Below are 21,957 nucleotides of genomic sequence, written 5' to 3'. Positions count from 1 at the left end.
TGCAAGCTCCGCCTCCCGGGTTTACGCCATTCTCCTGCCTCAGCCTCCTGAGTAGCTGGGACTACAGGCGCCCGCCACCTCGCCTGGCTAGTTTTTCGTATTTTTTAGTAGAGACGGGGTTTCACCGTGTTAGCCAGGATAGTCTCGATCTCCTGACCCCGTGATCTGCCCATCTCGGCCTCCCAAAGTGCTGGGATTACAGGCTTGAGCAACCGCGCCTGGTCAGTTATTATTTCAAGACTGTCTTGATATGGCTAAAAACTATGCTAGATTGACAGAGACAATGGTTGTTCTTTAAAGTTTTAATTTTCCTTTGCAATTTGAATAGTGTACAATGAGGGTTTTTTCCCCTCCATTATAAATACAACTATTATGTTAATACATATTTATAATACATAAACATATATAAATAATATTTATAGTAAATATAAATTTTAGATGTAAATAATATATGTGTTACACTATGTTTGGTATAGTTTGTGATCAGTAAGAAAAGTTTCAATTAACATTTTTGTGCCTATCTCATATTTATAAAGACCATTTTCCCTGTATAGTATTTTACTATTGTATCATGTATATGAACATTAATTATTTCTAAACATTGACAGTCATACAGTCATTTCGATTTGAAATGTTGACAGCTTCACTACTGATGTAAATATTTTACTTTTTGATGGATTTTCCCCTAGAGAAAATAAAAAAAACCTTGATAATAAAAGTGACATAATCAATTCGTAAATAAATAAATAAATAATTTCTTAATGAGTTAAATATTGAATTATACTCATTGTTACCAGGCAGAAAAATTTGACTGTTGGAATACTGACTCAAAACCCTACTTTAATCCATGGAGCTGGCATGCTGACTCTGGCATTCTTGGAATTGAATAAGATAGTAAATGAAGGCGATTTAAATTGTTGTATGATTGACTGTGCTTTGACTACATATTTAACATTCATATTTTTCCTTTGATATAATGGCCTTCTTTTTATCTTAAATTGAATTGATGTGTGAAGTAATTATACTGTTATATCACAGAGTACAAGTTGGTTCATTTTCCGCTTTTACAATTAGAAGTGTGGTGTGCATAAATCCTAATGGCTCAACCCTTCATTGAAAAGAATGATAAAATTAAAATGAACTATTAATGTTATGTTTAAAATCCAATTATTCTATATAATGTTTTAGATATATTACAATAGCCTATGATAGATTTGTATCCTTTTCAAGTCTTTTAAGTAAAATATTACGTATCATGGATACTATCATCTTGTATTGCTATATTACAACTCTAAAAGTACCAGATGAATGCCTTCTTATTTTTATACAGCTTACTAAAACCTTAGTAGATGAGTCAGAAAATGGCCCCCAAGATGTCCACATCCTAATTCCCACAATCTGTGAATGTATTATTTTATGTGGCAAAAGGGAATTAGGGTTGCAGATGCAAAAGGTTGCTAATCATCTGAACTTGAGATGGCATTATCCTTCATTATTTGGGTACAGCTAATCTAGTCACATAAGTCCTTATAAATAAAAGAAGAAGAGGGAAAAGAGAGTCAGAGGGATGCACTGAAAGACTTGATCCCCTGTTGCTATCTTTGAAGATGGAACAAGAAGTTCATGAGCCAAGGAATGTGGTAGCCTCTACAAGCTTGAATGGCAAGGAAAGGGATTCTTTCCTGGAGCCTCCAGAAAGGAACGTCATCCAGTCCAATACCTGGCCTTATCTTGGCATATTAAGACCCATGTCAACACTCCTGACATGCAGAGCTGTAAGATAATAAATTTACATTGTTTTAAGCAACTAAATTTGTGAGAATGTGTTATGGCAAAATAGAGAACTACTACATTAGCAAAACATAATATACTCTATGACTTTAAAATTATCTTCCCCTTGTTTCAGTTTAGCACTAAATATTTATTGACTTTCCATGATGTTCCAAGCTTGTGCTAGATTCTAGGGACGTAAAGATGAGCAAGTCACATTCCCCAGGTGTTACTTTGTTTTCATCATTGTTGCTTTAAAAACGGTAGATGGATTTCAACATTAGAATATTTCCTGAAAGTATGACATACTTGTTTTAGTAAAGTTACAATTCTTGTTTCTGCATCTCCTGCCTTAAAAATTTTGTACGTAAAAGTAGAAGTCACAATGAGATGAATTAGATGCATAAAGTTTAAACGTACATAATAATGTCTAATATGTCATAAATAACTATTTGCATTAAGTTTAAAATTTATATTTATGACTGTAGAGTGGTGATATTCCATAAAGCTTTCATATTGCTATAAATGCCCAACCTTTGGTTTCATTGATTTTCTCTGGAAAAGCATGTGTATTCTGCTGTTGTTGAATGAAGTATGTTATAAGTGTGAGTTGGTTCAAGTTGTTCCTAGTATTACTCAGGTCTTCTCTGTCCTTGCAGATTTTCTTTCTACTTGTTCTATTAATTACTGGTAAATGAATATTGAAGAGTCCAAGCAAATTTGTGAATATATCTATTTCTGTCTTCAGATCTGTCAGTTTTTTCTTCATATGTTGTGAAGATCTTTTGTTAGATGCATTAAACATTTAGGATTGTTATGATTTTTGGATAATTGAGTACTTTCTTACTATGTAATATTCCCATTTATTTCTGGTAATATTATTTGTTCTGAAGGCTACTTTGACATTAATATAACTGTTTAGTTTTCCTTGATCAGTATTTTCTGGGTATATCTTTTCCATTCTTTTATTTTAACTTATCTATGTCTTTATACTTAAAGTGGTTTTCTTGTACATCGCATATGGTTGGGTCCTCATTTTTTGATACAATATGAAAATTATATTTTTAAATGGGTGTCATTAGACTATTTGTACTTAATATGATTATTAATATGATTGGATTGATTAAATCTACCATCTTGTTGACAGCTTCATGTTTCATTCTGTTTCCTTTTTTTCTTTTTCATTTTCTTTTCCATTAATTGAACAATTTTTATGATTATATTTAGTCTATAGTATTTACTTATTATGTATAACTTTTTTCTTTTTTGTCATTAACTCAGAATTTTCCAAATATATCTTTGTATAATCACAGTCTACTTGCAAATGATATATACTTCAAGTGTAATGTAAGATCTTCACCACTGACATTCCCTATGTTTCCCTCCCATACTTTACTATTGTCACAATTCGATCACATAAGAAATGATATTTTACTATCGTTGCTGTAGACCAGAAGTTGGCAAGCATTTTCTGTAAAGGACTACCTAATATATTTTTTTGATTTTGTGAGTCCCTCACTCTCTGTCTTTGCAGCCACTCAGCTCTATCCTTATAGTGTGAAAATGGTTATAAGCAATAGATAGACAAATACATAGATGAATTGGCTTGTCAAAGGCAAGATCTGGCTCATGGGTCATAGTTTGCTGATCACTCTTTTCAATAATCAGTTGTTTTTCATAGTTATTAAAAGTAAGAATGTTTTTTACATTTATTCCATTTCCAGTGTTCCCCATCCATATTTTAATGTAGGTCCAAGTGTATGTCTAGTATCATATTGTTTCTCTCTTAAAAATTTCTTGTATCTTGTTTTACTGGTCTCCTTGCAATGAATACTTTCAAATTTTGTTTGTAGCCTTTATTTTGAAAGATGTTTCATCAGCTGTGCAATTCTCAATGGGCAGGTTTTTGAGGATTGTTTTCTTTTGGAATTTTGAAAATTTACTCCGTTTTTTTTTCTTCTTTTTCTTCTGTCTTTAATGGTTTCTGATGGGTAGCCTGCCGTAATTTAAAAAAATCTTTTTATGTCCTCATTTTCTTGGATGAATATGTTTTGTTGCTGTTGTTGTTTTCTGGCTGCATTTAATTTTTTTCCTTTTTTTCCTTTTTATATTTTGGTTTTTAGCAGTCTAAACATGATATGGTTAGTTGTTACTCCTGTTGTTTTTTGGTATTTATCCTTCTTGGTGTTCTCTGAATTTTTTAATCTGTTGCTTTGTGTCTTTTATTAATTTTGGTAAATTCTTGGTGATTATTCTTATTATTTTTTGAGACGCAGTCCCACCCTGTCACCCAGGCTGGAGTGCAGTGGCGCTTAGCTCACTGTCACTGCAACCTCCGCCTCCTGAGTTCAAGCCATTCTTTTGCCTCACCCTCCCAGGAAGCTGGGGGTACAGACACGCTTCACCACGTGTAGCCAATTTTTGTACTTTTCGTAGAGACAAGGTTTCACCATGTTGGCCAGGATGGTGTCGATCTCCTGACCTCGTGATCCACATGCCTCGGCCTCCCAAAGTGCTGGAATTATAGGCGTGAGCCACCATGTCCAGCCTGGTTATTTTTTCAAGTAAACTTTCTACTTCTGGGTTTCCAATTACATGTATACTAGAACTTTGATATGTATCTCACAACTGTAAAATGCCTTGTTCTAGTCTTTTCCCCAGTCTTTTTTCTCATTATGGTAATTTGGATAAGGTAATTTCTTTTGACTTGCCTTGAAGTTTCCTGATTGTCTTCTCACGTCTGTTAATGAGCCTATTAAAAGCATTAAATCATCTTTTAAATAGTTTTTCATTCCTGGCATTTCTGTTTTATTTGTTCTTATAGTTCCCATGTCTCTGCTGAAATTTCTTGCCAGATCTTGTGTGTTAGCTACTTTTCCCATTAGATCTTTTAAGATAGTCATTACAGTAATTTTAAATTCTCTCTCTGATGATTCCAATATCTGTCTCATATGTGAGACTGGTTCTATTGATTGCTTTGTCTGTTGGCAGTGAATTGTTTTTCTTGCTTTTTTTCTGTACCTTGTAATATTTTGTTAAAAGGTGTCACCCTGAGTAAGATAGTGAAAATTGTGTTATGTCTAGAAATGAGCTTGCCTTTTTTTCTCTTAAAGCTTTAGTTTGAAAGAATGTTTGAGATGTTCAAAAGAGGCTCTAAGTGTCCTATGAACACATAACAAGTTTTCTGGGGCTCAAGGTATCCAAATTTATCTATCATTATACTGTCTTCTTGTTATTAAATGTTATTTATAATCACTTTTTAGGTGTTTTACTGTGCATGATGCATTCTCTCATTTGTGCTTTTTAAAACAGACCTTATCCTCCGTTTTACAGATGTGGAAACTTAAGTAAAATAACTTACCTAAAGATACACATCTATCAAATACCAGAATAAGGACTCGATTCTCTAGGCCTATCTGATTTTTATACCGTATATTCTTAACTGTTATCCGATTTGAATGCATCACTTTACTAACAACAAAAAAATTAACTATCAATTATATTGAAGGTCCTGTAATAAGTGACATGGAAGGGTGACATAAGCAACATGACATGAGTTTTTGCATTTAGTTTGCTCGTATTTCAAGAATGGACTTCAAAGAGCATCCTAGAGTTTGCTAAGCAATTAGGATGACAGAAATACCGAGTAGTAGATTTTACTTATAAGTGATATTCAGTTGGCTTATTTTATAGACACTTTTCTGGTTACTATCAAGGATTCACTGCCATTGTAAATTCCCAACACTCCTCAGAAGTAAGACAATCACTGGCGTGGTTCCCAGGCTAGTATTTATTCAGTGTCACAGTCCAAAAGACACTGTATAATGATTAATTGAACTGTGGATCACAGTATAGGGATAGAGTTAGATATCTGGAAGTCATAATTGATGGAATAAAGAAGCTGAAACATAACAACATTATAAGAGAGAAGAAAGAACATTCCTCCAAAGCCATAGAGAATACTTACAAAGAGGATAAAAGAGGAAGAGAAATTACTAGACCAAGAATGGGGTGGTTAATTAGGAGAATCAGAATAATATGGCAGTGCTATCCAGTAGAATTTTCTGTGATGATGAAAATGTTCTCTATCTGTGCTGCCTAAAACAGTAGATATAAACTCATATGTGGCTATTGAACACTTGAAATGTAGCTAGTTGAGTGTGCAAGAAAACTTAATTCTTTTAAATTTTAATGTATATGGTAGATATGGGTATTATTTTGGACAGCATAGGACTAGAATGTAATCAAGCTTGAGGAAGAGAGTAAAGAAGTGGTGGAATGGAGATAATAGTCTTAAAACGGGTAAGATTGGCTGGGCGCAGTGGCTCACGGCTGTAATCCCAACACTTTGGGAGGCCGAGGCGGGAGGATCACGAGATCAGGAGATCGAGACCATCCTAGCCAACATGGTAAAACCCCATCTCTACTAAAAATACAAAAATTAGCCTTGTGTGACAGTGGGCGCCTGTAATCCCAGAGGAGGGATTCTATCTGTGATCGATAGAATGAGGCAGGAGAATCACTTGAACCTGGGAGGCGGGGGTTGCAGTGAGCTGAGATTGCGCCACTGCACTCCAGCCTGGCAACAGAGCAAGATTCCGTCTCAAAAAAAAAAAAAAAAAAAAAAAAAGATGCTAAAGCTCATGTGTGTGTACATGTGTATGTGTGTGCTAGGAGAGGGGTATAGTTGAAGAGGGAGGGAAAAATGTGAGGAAAAAAACAGAGAACATTGTAGTTTAAGGAACCAATATTTATCGAATACTGTAGTCTAGTTAATGGAATTCTATGTGTGTACTTAAAATATATCCTGAAAGGTAGGAATTATCTGTGTTTTGATGGTGAGGCCACAGAAGCAAGAAGTTAACTTGCCCATAGTTCATGTAGCTGATAAGTGGTGAGATACTTGAATACATGTTCAAAGCCCATGCATATTCTGCTAAACTGCCCTGCCTCTCACAGAAAGAAATCAGAGTAGTAGATGAATTAGGAAAAGGACAAAAGTCACAGTTTTTCAAGGTAAGTGCTTTTTGTCTTTTCTCTTTTAAACTATGAAGGTAATTTTTAGAAGTGTGTGTAATGGCAATATCTGAAGTTGTTGCATGTTGTTGCTATTGTCTTGTTTCTGCTGATTCTTGTGCATGGTGTTTTATTCTTTGTGTTCTTAATTATCTTTGATCGTATACTATTTATTGTTCTTTAAAAAAAACTTTTTGTAAGTAATTTGAGGCCCAGGAAGAAGATGCCTTCCTCCAGAAAGGATTTTCTTTTGCTTCTGCCTGGTGACTGTTTAGAATACCATTTCTGGGTTACCTTAAATTAGGTCTAAAGCTAGAGGACTGTACAAGCACTGTGAACCTGCAGTTTAATTCACTGTTTTTGAGAGTTGGTTTACTTCTACCAATTTTGCTTGGGGCAAACAGACCTCGTTGCTCACTTATCTTTCTGGTTTCACATTTTCCCTTCAATTTGGCCAGGAAATTTCTTACTCTCTTCAGCTCTTTGACTCTAAGACATTTTCTCCCCATGGTTTATATAATAATAATGGTTATTTTCATGGAGAGTGCTCGGTCTACTATTAGACCAACTGTTATTTTAAACTAGTCCACTCAGGAATCTTGTTTTGTTTTTACTTTTATGGAAGAATGCTTTGCTTATAATTTTCAGATTCATGGCATAATCTTTCTGTTGTTTAATGTTTATTTTTTCTCTTTTATTTTTTGCATAAAATAATTTTTTGGTAGGTCCCATGTTTAGAAAACTTTTGTTGTCATTCTTATTTTCATTGGTGATACTCTTCTTACAAGCTGGGCTAGTAATCTTACAAGATTATAAGTGATTGCTTATAAAATGTTGTATTAATTGTCTCCAGACACTTTTCTCACCAGCATTCCTCTCTAGGATATGCCTTCCTCTGGCTAGCCAGTTTCCCTCAAGCCTCATATGTTACAGGTTATTTTTTCTATCTTTTATTCTAGTTGCCATTCTTATTTTCAGAGTGGATAGGGGACATAAGGATTATTTTTCCATTAACTTTGATTTTGTTGTCCTAATGGGACTTACTTATTTGTACATGGCATGGCTAGCACAAAACTTAGGTCTTAAAATTTATTTCTCTGGCAGTTTCTTACCTTCAATTTCTTAATTTCCTCATGCTTCTCTTTTGGTACTATTGTTATTTACTTCCCTGCCTTAAAGAGTCTGTTGATTTATCTAGAAATTTGTGCCATCTTTCTGATGACTGTCCATTTCTTTGTATATATAATGAGGCTTTGAATTAATTGATCTTAAATATTCTGTCTCCGGTTAGTGAGTTCCATGTAATCTATGCTTCTAACACATAATTTATAAGTTCAAAAATAAGTAGGCAGGCACTACAGAGAGGAAGAGTAATTATTTTACTATGTTAAAATCTTCTGTTAAAAGGTATTGATCTACACAAAAACAGCATATATATGTTCATGGCAGTTTTATTCATAATTGCCAAAAATTGGAAACAACCAAGATGTCCTTCATTAGGTGAATGTATAAACATACATACAATGACTTATTATGCAGCAGTAAAAAGAAATGAGCTATCAAGTTATGAAAAGATATGAAGGAACCTAAAAATTCAAGTTGCTAAATGAATGAAGCCAATTCTAAAAAGCTACATACTTTATGATTCCAACTATATGACCTTCTGGAAAAGGCAAAATTATAGGCAGCAAAAAGCTTACTTATTGCCAGGGGTGAGGGGGAGAGGGAACAGGGATGAATCAGTATAGCGCAGGAGGTTTATGGAGCTGGTAAAACTAGTTTGTCAGCTACTGTAATGGAGGACATATGGTATAATAGATTTGCAAAACCTGTTGAACTGTACAACACAAAATGTGAACACTGATGTAAACTATGGACTTCAGTTAATGAAAATCTTTCAATATTGGGTCATCAGTTGTAGCAAATGTACCACACCAATGAAAGATGTTAATAATAGGAAAAACCGTGTGGAGGGTAGGGGCAGGTAGGAGGAAGAGTATATGAGAACTCCATACTTTCTTTGCTATTTTTATGTAAACCTAAAACTCTAAAATGTAAAGTCTGTTCACTTTTACAAAAGCATATTAATGCCTGATAAAGAGGTCATAAATATTGACAAAGTGATCAAATAACCATATGTATTCTGAAGGAACTTAACAAAACCACCTCGTGGGAATATGTTCTTTTATCGCCAACTATTTGGTACTTACTATGCCTTTTTAAGAATATCTGCACTCATGTTCTTGTCTTTTCCCTTTCTTTTCGGTCTTTTCTATTAGGTGTACTAGCCCTCTCTTGGTACCCACCTGATGTAAATGATGAAAATGGAGAACCTACTGATAACTTGGTACCCACTATTTTGGATAAAGCTCATAAATATAACCTGAAGGTATTTTATTTTCAAGCTATACATAAGTTAATTCTTTTGGACAAGAGGATAGTAATAACAATTTTTGAAATAGTCATTTTAATTAAAAATGATAATGACTTAGAATCTCTTAAATACTCTATTTCATAAAGAAAATTTATATAATAGGAATTTCAATCTTATCTAAATTATATTTTAGAGATTACTATGTTTCTAATCATGTTTTATATTTATTTATATTATATATATATATTTATATTTATATATTTATAATAGGCCTACATTCAATCCTGGCTCAGCCACTTTGTAGCTTTATAATATGACTTTTGTCTCAGTTTCTTCATCTCTAAAATGGAAATAGCAACAAAACCTTCCTTACACACAGAGTGGTTATAAAGATTATATGAGATAATTCATGTAAAACATAGATTCCTGTCTGGCACAGAGTAAGCATTAAGTAAAAAAACTTAGTGTTTATTTAAATTGTTTAAAGAAGGTAAAATATGATTATCTTAACAGATACTGAAAATTTTAGGAAAGAAAAATTCATGTTAATAAAGTCCTTAGTAACCAAAGTTCTTTAGCTTGATAACGGGTGTCTCTTAGTAGCGTATTTTAAACACTGTATCTGATGGAGAAAAAGTAGTGTCATGCTCAACCAAGATCAATACAAGATTACAATATTATTTAGTGCTGTTATGGAGACTCTAAACAAGCAGTTCGACTAAAAAATGCAAAAAGAAGAAATAGTTCTAAATAAAATATGGTTTTTTTCTTTGCAAATGACAAATACTTACAAAACCCCTGAAAACTGCCAAAAAACTATGAAAAATAATGAATTCAGTAAGGTGCCTGGAATGAAAACATATACATTTCAGTAAGATTCCTCTATTACAGAACAAAATGGGAAAGTGTGCATTGAAAATAACATCAAATGTATATGCAAAGAAATCTTTTAACATTTTATCAAAAGATATGGAAGACCTGCATAAATGACTTCCCATGACTTTGATGAGAAGATTCAAATTGCAGAAATAGCCATTCTCACATTTTTCTTTCTTTTAATAACTTTTGTAAACTTAATGCAATCCCAATTAGAAATTCTGATGAGATTTTAAACACAGAATTTAACAAACTAATTTCAAAGTTTATAAATATGTTGAATCAAGTAAGACTTAAAGTTTTTAATGAGGGGAAAAATTTGTCTTCTCAGATAATATATACTATAAATTGATAGAAATTAAAGAATATAACATTAGCCTCAGTTTGGAGAAAGAGATGGATACAGAATCTTGACACTTAATATGGAAATCTATTATGTAATTCAAAAAATCTTTAAAAATCAGTTATAAAAACAATATTCATGATCTTGCCCTCAGGAAACTGCTTTATTTTATTTTATTTTATTTTATTTTATTTTATTTTTTTATTTTTGGTATTATCTTCTCTGTTCTGTGTCCTTGGACATTTTTGTTTCATATCAGGTAACTCTTATTCTCTGCTTGCTCATGTTTCTTAGAGTTTTTCCTTCTTGTTCAATGTATTGTGTTTGAAAATCTTAATGAAAATGTCAGGTTGAGCACAGTGGCTCACACCTGTAATCACAGCACTTTGGGATGCCAAGGTAGGCGGATCTCTTGATGCCAGGAGTTCAAGACCAGCCTGGCCAACATGTTGAAACCCCATCTCTACTAAAATACAAAAAGTAGCTGGGCATGGTGGTGCACACCTGTAGTCCCAGCTACTACTCAGGAGGCTGAGGCACGAGAATTGCTTGAACTTGGGAGGCAGAGATTACAGTGAGCTGAGATTGGTGCCACTGCACTCCAGCCTGCACGACAGAGTGAGAGTCTATCTCAAAAAAAGGATTTAGGGTCTTTTAACTAGAGACCACTTACCATTATCCTGAGTTCTCAGATTGCAACCACTCTTAAAATTTGCTGAACAGTTTTATTTGCTCTGTAACTTCTTGCAGTTATATTCTAATGGAAGACAATCTGGTTTGTCCATTAGTGGTAATTGGGCCCTGTAAGATATGTTATGGACCACTGTGGAAATATTTCATTTCAAATAAAATTATGAAACATTAATTTTGTCTTAATTTTCCTTTTGCAGCCTAGAGATTGAGTAGTTATTGGAGAATAGAAGTGGAACTCTAGGGAGTGAGAAAGAGCTAAATAGGCAAGCATTTTTTTATTCCTGTCCATAAAGCTGCTTCTTCTTTCTAATTTACTATCCTGAAACTGTTAAGACAGCATCTCTCAAATTAGCTGTCTAGCAAGAGCTGTCATCTGCTGTGTCCCTTGGTGCCTTTCAGTGAGTTCTTATTGACATTTGAAATCTGCAAATAGGCAAGCCTCCAGGTTCTGGCACCCAGGCGGAAGTTGGGTAAGTGATTGATTTATCTTCCACAAAACAAGTCCAAGAGCTGCTCCTCTGGCCCGACCCTGCCAAAATCCTGGAAGATGGGAGCTCAAGAAACTGGCTATTTTAGTACTTTCAGGAAATTTTTAAAGAGAAAATGAAATTGTTATGATATATGAAGATTGGTCGGCTTTTTCTCCTGTTTAAAGCATCTGTGTAGAGAAGGAGAGTGTGGCAAAGAGCTCGACCACTGATTGCCTATTTAATGTTGCCAACATACTTGATCTCTCTGTGCTACAGATTTTATATCTAATGATCAGAAAAACTTGGAACGCAATAGACTGATGTTTTCCAGAATTTTCAGAACAGTTTCTTGGCCTCATGTCTGGTGAGGAACTATGTATAGACAAAGAATAGACCTGGAATCATGAGGCTGGAGCTTGTTCCAACTGAGTAGCTCTGGAATCTTATATTAGTTCCTTGATCTTCTTGGCTTATCCCCTTCATTTGTGCAATGACAATGAAACCATAAGATGGTTTTATTTATTAGATTTGTTTATGATTTCTGTTGTTGTGGAACGGACATTTTTCCCAATTCAATAAAATGCAGTAAACCCTGTTTTTTTAAAGAATGGAAAACTTTCCCTTTTCTTGCTAATATAAGGAAATTTTAATGTTTAATGAATGACAATACCTTACTAGAATTATTTAATGTGCTAAGGCAATCCGATAGAAAAGATTAATGATGTTGTAGATTGCGTGCTGACAAATTGTAGCCTCCAGTGCACATAACTGACCATGTCTAAAACTTTTAAGTGTAAAATGCATTCATTAGTAACATCTCTTTTTTTTTGCTAATCTTCAAAGCATGGAAATACTGTGCCCTTTTTTCACCATTTTGATTAATATTAATTAGCTTACCCCCCACCCCCAAAAAACCCTTCCATGTATCAATTTTATTTTTAAAATATTCTAATGGTTTTAATGTTTTAATTCTCCTTTTTTATTGATGTCTTTCTCTAGTTTTTTTTTTTTTTTTTTACTCTTTCTACTTTTTGAGATAAAAATAATTTTTATTTTTATTCTTTTTTGTTTAGGGATGGAGAATTTTTAGGGAATGAATTCATCTCACAGTTAAGCTTTTGTTATAGTTCATTCATTTTGATTATATAATGTTTTTACTAATATTAGTCATTAAATATTTTGTAATCGTAATTTTGATTTGTTAACTTCAACCAAGAGTTATTTTAAGTAAGCACCTTTTAAATTATAAACAAACATGCAAGAAAAGGACATGATTGGCGCTTTAGTTTTCATTATCTTTAGCAAATGTGACTAGGTTTTTTTTTTGAAAGTGTAAGTAAGTGAAAGTAAAATTTAAATCTTGATTTTTCAAAGCGATTTAGTTTCTGTTCTTTTAAAGTATACTTGTCTGCATGTTTTGCTAGAGCAAAGGCTGTTGCACTTATAACCGTCATTGGTAGGCTGGTTTTGCAGACAGTATAAAAATCAGGGCTGGATTCCTTCCTCTATATGCTCTCTATCCTGCACCATTAAGAACAATGGAACAGTTTTTTGAGTGAGACATGATAGAGATGTTTGGTAGATACTGTCATTGTTTAGCAAATATTCTGGTTTTCCTTCCCCTCCATGCAGAGTAAGTATACTTCCTGCCCTATTGTTGGGTCTGGCCTTATGGCTTGCTTTGGCTGATGAGATGTGAGAAAAGATAATGTATACTATGCGCTTACATGATTATACTCCTATTCTCTTTTATGAGAAAAGCATGCCCCCTTCTGTCTAGGGCTCAGAATGACAGACACATGAGCTGATTTGAACCAGCCTGGAGCAGAGCCATCATAAGCCAATTCATGGATTTTATGTTCAAAAAGCAAACGTTTGTCTGTTAGAGCCACTGAGATTGTGGGGTTGTTACATGGCATTATTTAATCAAAACTTGACTGAATTAAATCATTCCTCTAAGTAAAGAAAAATTGGGCAGATTCAGTGATTTTTTTTTTTGCTCAGGATTATAGGGGAAAAAACCAACTCAGCCCTGGTGATCTTCTTGCATTTTAATAAATTTAGTATGTTATTTTAAAATAGCGTATTTTCTTTCTACTTTATGCAGAAATCACATTTCTTATACTAGGTTTATCAACATCCATTATTTCTTTGCGTATGGCTCTAGAGTCATTTTATCTGCTTTTCAGGCTTATGCCGATTTCCACCATGTGATACATGCATATAAGTATGTGTGTGATTCTTTTTTAAATGATTTTCACCTCCATTTGAAACATGTTATATTAGTCATGGCCTCTCCTTTTTCATTTTCCTTGTTAAATGAATATTGTGAATTCGTGGCAAAAACTTTGGGAATCTTACCTAAATTCAGTATAAATGGTAGATTTAAGAGTTTAACTGTTGTTTGTTTTTGCATGCAAATCATTAGTCCATTTATTTATGCATGCATTCATTCATTTAGCGCCTGCTACGTGTCAGATGCAGTCCCAGATGCTGACAATATTACGAAGAAGGATAAAGTATTATCTCTGTCCCTAAAATGCCTTGTAATCTACTGGAGGTCAGACACAAAGACAAGTAAATTTCAGGGAGAGGAAAGTATGAGGTATTATGGCACTACCTAGGAGTAGGAAGACCTACCTCATTTTTGTTGTGGCAGGGGATAGGGGAGTGTGCAGGGGTGAAGGTAGGGAATGGAGTTGGAGAAGGGGAAAAATACCAGAGTTTCATTTAAGAAAGTTCGTTTTGTTTATTAAAATTTATTAAAGTTATTAAAATGCAGGAAAAAAAGACAGGAAAGGTCAAAATTAAAAACATGAAATGAGGGAATGTTTATGTTCTTATTCTCTAAAGATAGACATTTCATTTTATATATAGAATTCTATTATTTTAAAATTGAACTAATCGATTTTTCCAAATGGAATCGAGAGATGGAGACTAGATCACATCATTAATTAAAATTGCAAAGTAATTTTATTATAATTAAGACATTAGAAATACATGAGGGAAAATTTTAAATGTTTTATATTTACCAATAATAGCTTTTTGTATTTACTGCAAATATATTGATCTGTGCTTTTCAAAAATAGCATGCTATTTGTTGTTTGCAACTGTAAAAGCAAATTCATTTTGATATAGGATATTTCAAGTTAGATATTGCTTAAATATGGTGTCCTTTATGTATAACATGGAAATTTAGAAAACACAGTGATGTATCTGAAGGAAGAATTATCCAAGGAAACATTATATAATAGTATGAAAATACCTACACACTTGGTAATTTGCTTTCAACTGAATTTAAAAACAAATACCAAAGTTACTGAGAAATCTAACTGCCCTAGCAGTTACTACCCTGGCAATACTAACAATAAGGTGCAAAAATGAATTTGACTTAGTTTTTTACGACAAAAACTTATTTTTGTAATATTACTGTAATTTATTTAAAGTAGAAAATTATATTTTTATTAAATATTATTTAACTTTAAAATTGATTATATGAAAACAAGTAGCATTGATTAATGTAAAATACATTTTGCTTTAATTGGGTAATTGAAAACAGAGGAGTTTCATATTGCAATAGAAGTCTCTAGTTCCATAAATACCTCATAGAGCCTGAAACCTGAAATTAAAACAGTAAATTTATTAGACTACCATAAAGATTTTTAATTGATGTTGGTAAGTCAGTAAAACTAGGAATAAAAGTGAAAATCCTCATTCTTTGTTTTATGAATCTGAAATAGATTGTCGTCTAAGAGAAGTATCTTCTGTATTTTTTACTTTACTAGTTAGAAGTGGCATACAGAATGGTTTTACTAGCCATAATTTGTCTGTCTTGATTTATGTATAGCCAACCTTAAGTTAAAAAATTTTAGTCTGTGCACAGTATTTTAAAAATACTTGGCCGGGCGCAGTGGCTCATGCCTGTATTCCCAGCACTTTGGGAGGCCGAGGCGGGCGGATCTCAAGGTGAGGAGATCGAGACCATCCTAGCTAACACGGTGAAACCCGTCTCTACTAAAAATACAAAAAATTAGCTGGGCGTGGTGGCGGGCGCCTGTAGTCCCAGCTACTGGCCAGACTGAGGCAGAGGCAGGAGAATGGCATGAACCCGGGAGGCGGAGCTTGCAGTGAGCCGAGATCGCCCCCCTGCACTCCAGCCTGGGCAACAGAGTGAGACTCCATCTCAAAAAAAAAAAAAAAAAAATTGTAATTACTGCTCTCTATATGTTTACATATTTATAATGTGTGTGTGTGTATGTGTGTGTGTGTGTGTTTGTGTGTGTGTGTGTGTGTGTGTATGGGATATCCAAACCATAAATACCTAGGCATTATGAAAATTATTGTCCTTTATGACACTAGTGGATATTATTTTTAAGCGATTTCATTATAAATTCTTTAATAGAAGTAAATGTATATTATTTTGTAAAATGCTGTTTTAATGGTATGGAAGGATTTATATGTAAATAAATTTGCTAATGACTTCCATTTAAATTTAAGCTTAATGGTCACATGCCTGTAAAGAATCCAGATTTTTCTATTTTTTTGGTCATTTTCCTAAAAGAAACATATATCTGAATATAGAGTATTTCCTATATATCTTGTATGGGATATAAATATGTAAGAAACGTATTTTTATAAGGAGTAAACATAAAAAGGAGCCTTGCATAGTGGTTAAGCATTCGAACTCGGAATTCAGATCCCCAGTATTACCTCCAACAAACTGGGTGACTTGGAACAACTTACTGAACATTTCTTAAGGTTCTGTCTATCTTTGATTACCTTACTAAGAAAACAAATACCTTAGGGATTTGTGAAGATTAACCAAGATAATAAGTATAAAATGTTTAGCATGTTATTTAGCAGTAAATTTTATTGGTAAAAATTCTCTGGTAGTTTCTGTGTTCGATAAATATTAATCTTAAATTAAGGTGATTTAATCAGTTACTTTATTAAATATATGAAATATACTTCAGTTTTACATTATAGATAATTTATCCCCTAACTGATTGTTTTGTTTGTTTTAGGTTACTTTTCACATAGAACCATATAGCAATCGAGATGATCAAAACATGTACCAAAATGTCAAGTATATTATAGACAAGTGAGTTTCTTCAGTATTTATAAATATTGTTATATTATCCAGTGATAATTATTGTTTTAAGAATAGTACATTAAATTATATTTGAGATTTGAATGATTTATGATTATTCCATTTTTAATAAAATAAAATTAAATTGTTATTTAATTTTATTAAAGGAACATTGCTGAAGTTCCTTACAATTCACTTTCTTTTTGGCAGATTGCTGTTTTTACTGTGTTACAGGTTTATAGACTATTTATGATTTCTGTAATTTTGATATTTTAAATTGACATTGTTTTCTAAACCTTCGGAATATAGCTTTATCTTTTTAAAAAGAAGGTTCAGATTATTAAAAGTGAAGTATTTCTTTTAACGCAGTAGACCCAGAGCTGATATTGTCATTTATATCTGGCCTGATCAAAAAGAATTTATTAATGCAGTTTTCATTTTTTCAAACAATTTTACTGATAACAGTCTGTGACAGATGCCATAGTCTTCCAAGGAAACTTGTCAGCAACAGTAGAAAATTTATTACTGATAGATAAAAAAGCAGTTTATGTATTAATGTAGCGAACCATAGGCTTTTTATGGCATTAGTCATCATTTGTAAACCTCAATATGAGATAGTTAATCACTTGTTTGGTAATGCATCCAGTATCTCATTTTCTAATGTGTAAAATTAAAAATGCATTTTTAATTACTACACTTACACAACTGATTCCCCTAAGAAATTTAAGTTGTTACAATTATATTATTCTTATCTTTAAATCAGAGACCAAATATTTTTTAGGAAAGAAAAATGTTATTACTGTCATTAGATTATCTTTTAATATTTTAAGTTATTTTGACCAAAAGTAATGTGTTCAAACTGCACTGATTCCTTCATTTTCAGTACATAAACAGTTTTTATCTGTAGCAAATTAGTTGTGAATATTCATTCCGCTTTTATATATGCTTATTTTCTAGATATGGAAATCATCCGGCCTTTTACAGGTACAAGACAAAGACCGGCAATGCTCTTCCTATGTTTTATGTCTATGATTCCTATATTACCAAACCTGAAAAATGGGCCAATCTGTTAACCACCTCAGGGTCTCGGAGTATTCGCAATTCTCCTTATGATGGATTGTTTATTGCCCTTCTAGTTGAAGAAAAACATAAGTATGATATTCTTCAAAGTGGTTTTGATGGAATTTACACATATTTTGCCACAAATGGCTTTACTTATGGCTCATCACATCAGAATTGGGCTAGCCTAAAATTATTTTGTGATAAATACAACTTAATATTTATCCCAAGTGTGGGCCCAGGATACATAGATACCAGCATCCGTCCATGGAACACGCAAAACACTCGGAACCGGATCAATGGGAAGTATTATGAAATTGCTCTGAGTGCCGCACTTCAGACACACCCCAGCTTAATTTCTATCACCTCTTTTAATGAGTGGCATGAAGGAACTCAGATTGAAAAAGCTGTTCCCAAAAGAACCAGTAATACAGTGTACCTAGATTACCGTCCTCATAAACCAGGTCTTTACCTAGAACTGACTCGCAAGTGGTCTGAAAAATACAGTAAGGAAAGAACAACTTATACATTAGATCACCAGCTGCCTGTTTCTTAATGCATTAATTAAAGTTTAATAGTTATAAAAATCACCTAATTTTTAAAAATAGCTTTCTTTTTGCGTTATGGAAAGAAAACTATCAAAACCAGTATATACTAGTAGTTATATTTAAAAATACATTTAAAAAATTCTTACAGATAATATTGTAATTGTTACCCTTCACAATACCACATGAGAAAATATCAGACAAAATGTATACAAATATATTCCTTATGGCATAATTTACTGCATTTCTGACTGAAATCAAAATTCTGATTGATGGCAATTGAATTTTCATTTTACAATAGATAAATGCTTGTGTTACCTAAAGCACTTAGCACACAGTTAAATTATACTGACATCCTAGACCCAAAGAAATAGGATTGTGTGTATATTTGGGATATCTATCAAAGAAAAAAAAACCCTGAAAGATAATGTACATGTTTTATGTCACACTTTAAAAATAATTTAATCAACTTTATTGTTTTAGTATTTAGACTCTGGATAACTCTTCAATAATGAGGAAATTCTTAAGATTAACAAAATCACTGTACCTTCCTCTCAATTTTGCTGTGAGTGTGAACCCAAAATGACTTTAAATTAATAGTCTTTTTTTAAAAATTTAATTACATAAATTAAACCTTACCATGACCAAATTGTGTTAGGAAGGCCTGCTATCTACGGCACAGTGCGTCATTTGCAGATTTGTGGTTACCTATACCATGCTAGGTGTTTTGGCATGTTTAGTGTTTCTGCTTTACAGTGCTGAATTCCGTATTTTAGAAGCTATGGAAAGTCCTTTTATGAAAAAGTTAATGATTGCTTCTCAGTTATTAGGAAAACAGTTATTTCACAATTATTATGTAGATATGATGCCCAAATATTATTTTTAGTATATCTGGTCAATTTTTAAGTTGTTACTATTATTCTTATCTTTAAATCAGAGACCAAATATTTTTTTAGGAAAGAAAAATGTTATTACTGTCATTAGATTGTCTTTTAATTTATTTTGACCAAAAGTAATAGAGAAAATTAACTTACCATTTTAGGTTCGAGAGACATGGAAATGAAAATTATTTTATGTCTAGGGTAAGTCCAGAAGTTTAGCTTTACATTAAGTTTAACACTGTATAATAATGAAGAAACTAATATTTTACTTAAAAACTAATAGTTTCAATTTTTTATATAGTAATATCCCCATTTTATAAATGTTAGACTTTTATCATACCTATAGGTTAAAATACTTGTCATCAATAACTTGTCGTATTGTGACAAATTGATCACTTGTATACTAAAAATAAATCTGCTTAAAAACTAAATAAAATGCACTCTATTCTTATAGTTAATGTTTATAACTATAACTATAGTAAAGAAATATATATATCCTGTTACATAAATGTTATTTCTTAGGTGTTCCATTAAGAAAAGCAATAGAATAATACTAAAAAATAATGCCTATAAATCTTCAGAGTATAAAGACATCCATTCAGAAACATAAATTAGCACTAAATTTTTTATAAAATAGCTCACCAGATGACAAAATTTATTTTATTTTTAAACAATGGTTTTGACACAAATTATGTTATTGAAAAGAGGCATTACTGTTTAATTTATTTATAGTTTTGGAATTTGTCATTTCTCAGAGAATGATCAGGCCTTAGGAAATTAATACAGTAGTAGTAATCATTATTTTCTAGGGGAAAATAAAAGAATAAATCACTATGCTGATATTTTGATATAACCAAGCACTTACGTAGTAATACTGTATAGATACAACCTGTGGATTTTCTTCTTATATCCATTTAACTTGAATATATTATTTTAGGTATGATTTATAAATGTCATACCTAATACTCTTTTATAATACACCATATTTCATTAAAGTTTTGTTAGAGAAGTATCTACCACAGAGCAGTTTTTTGTGTATGTTGTGTATTTGAACCCACCATGACAGAAAGTAAGTTTTAGGAAATAGTTGTGAGATTAAAGGAAAGTCTATAAAAACAAGGTCAGCGTATTCTCAACACAGATACCACCACTTTCTATCTTTTTCCCATTATAGACATGGCGAATCCACACAGCATACTTCACCTCTGAGCTTTGTTGTGATTCCTCAACACATTACCCTAACCAACCAGCAGCAACAGATTTCAGAGTAGGATAAAGCAGATTCTCTCTTCATTGCACAAAGTTATTCTCAATGGAAGAATGGCATCTGATCTCATAATTACTAGTTTATAATTATATTAATATGTTTTTTCTCCCTTTTTAATAAAATAATTACAGTCATCCCTCACTGTCTGTGGGGGATTGGTTCCAGTTACCCCTATGGAAACCAAAATCTGCAAATGCTCAAGTCCCTGATATAAACTGGCATATTAGTTGCATATAACCTATGCACATCCTCCTGTACACATTAAATCATCTCTAGATTACGTATAACACTTAATACAATGTAAATGCTATGTAAATAGTTGTTATACTATACCAGTTAGTGAATAATGAAAATGACATGGAAAAAAAAAGTCTGTACATCTTCAGAGTTTTCAGTCGGCAATTTCTTGGCCATGGATGTAGAACCCACAAATAAGGTGAGCCAACTGCATTAGGAAATATCTCTAATAATTCTGTTAATTCTTAGGAAAGCTTTCAAAATCTTCCTCAGGTATTCATTACAGCTGCCTTTACCATTTTATTTGTAACACAGTTTCAATTGTTATGATCACAAGTAAATAAGAGCAAAGAATTTATTTCTTGATTCAAAAAAAAACTATGAATTCAATATAGTATAATAACTGTTAAAACAAAGTGGTATAATACAATGCATGAATCATAATGGATTCTTTCATAAGTTATTAATTTTTATGGTTTAATCAGTCTAATTGTTTTGACTGTATAGAAACCAAATATTTTACTGTTTCTTTTAAGAACTAGTATTGTCAACAACTGCTGTTATTAATGTTTACTTGAGTTAACTTTTTTCTGTTTTAAGACTAATTAAAAATTACTATTTTGTTATATGGAATGGTTAATTTTTACTTCATAAAATTATGAATACATTGTATTTTAGATATTAAAGTCTATCATTTCTCTTTATGAAATGTCTTATTTGATTTCCGATTAACAAATGAAAAGGAGTATCCAGTCATCATTCTTTATATGTTTTCTCTTTTGAGATATGCAGCACTTACAAAGTGGATATCTTTAACTGCATATACTTTTTAAATCTATAAGCTTGTGTTAAATATACACACATACATGCACACATAATTGTTTTTTTTTAATTTGGGAGCTGTTTCTCTTTTTTTTCTTCTTTGAGTATAATCATATATTAGCTCCGACATCCGTTAGGAAATTAATCTTCTAAAACAGCAAAGTAACAAACCAGTAGAGAACCTACCAAGCTCCTGCACGTTTTCAAACTGACCACAGTTAGCCAGTTTAAACATGACTGCTCCTAAACTCTACGGTGCTTACAGAAACAGTCTTTAAAAATCTGTATTTAAATTTTGAATTACACTCACATCACGTAGTGAAGAAAAGCAATAATTTACAACCAGCAAAATTTTAGTTATTTTTGCAAATATTTATAATTTCTAAATGAAAACGATGTAGCCACAAGCAAAAAGGCTTTATGGCTCAAAGCATTACTTTTTCAATATTAAAATAATACAATTTAAAAATTATATTAACATTTCTAGTCTTTAAAAAAATGTACTCCAAATTAAG

General features: G+C 32.3%; 1 protein-coding gene across 1 annotated transcript in view; it reads left to right on the top strand.

The window, feature by feature from the left end:
- The window catches only part of MANEA (mannosidase, endo-alpha), a 23,621-nt gene extending 2,324 nt beyond the window's left edge, over window positions 1-21,297 (top strand). The window contains exons 2-4 of the mRNA XM_011987204.1: window positions 9,066-9,175; window positions 16,567-16,643; window positions 17,589-21,297. Coding sequence (XP_011842594.1) covers window positions 9,066-9,175; window positions 16,567-16,643; window positions 17,589-18,246 — 845 coding nt within the window. The 3' untranslated portion in view covers window positions 18,247-21,297. The remainder of the gene's footprint in view (window positions 1-9,065; window positions 9,176-16,566; window positions 16,644-17,588) is intronic.
- Window positions 21,298-21,957: the final 660 nt, after the last annotated feature.

This window comes from Mandrillus leucophaeus, unplaced genomic scaffold (genome assembly GCF_000951045.1).
Source record: "Mandrillus leucophaeus isolate KB7577 unplaced genomic scaffold, Mleu.le_1.0 Scaffold303, whole genome shotgun sequence".
In the NCBI taxonomy this organism is placed as follows: domain Eukaryota; kingdom Metazoa; phylum Chordata; class Mammalia; order Primates; family Cercopithecidae; genus Mandrillus; species Mandrillus leucophaeus.
Note: the sequence above shows the minus strand (reverse complement) of the source record. Positions and strands in the feature narration are given on the sequence as shown.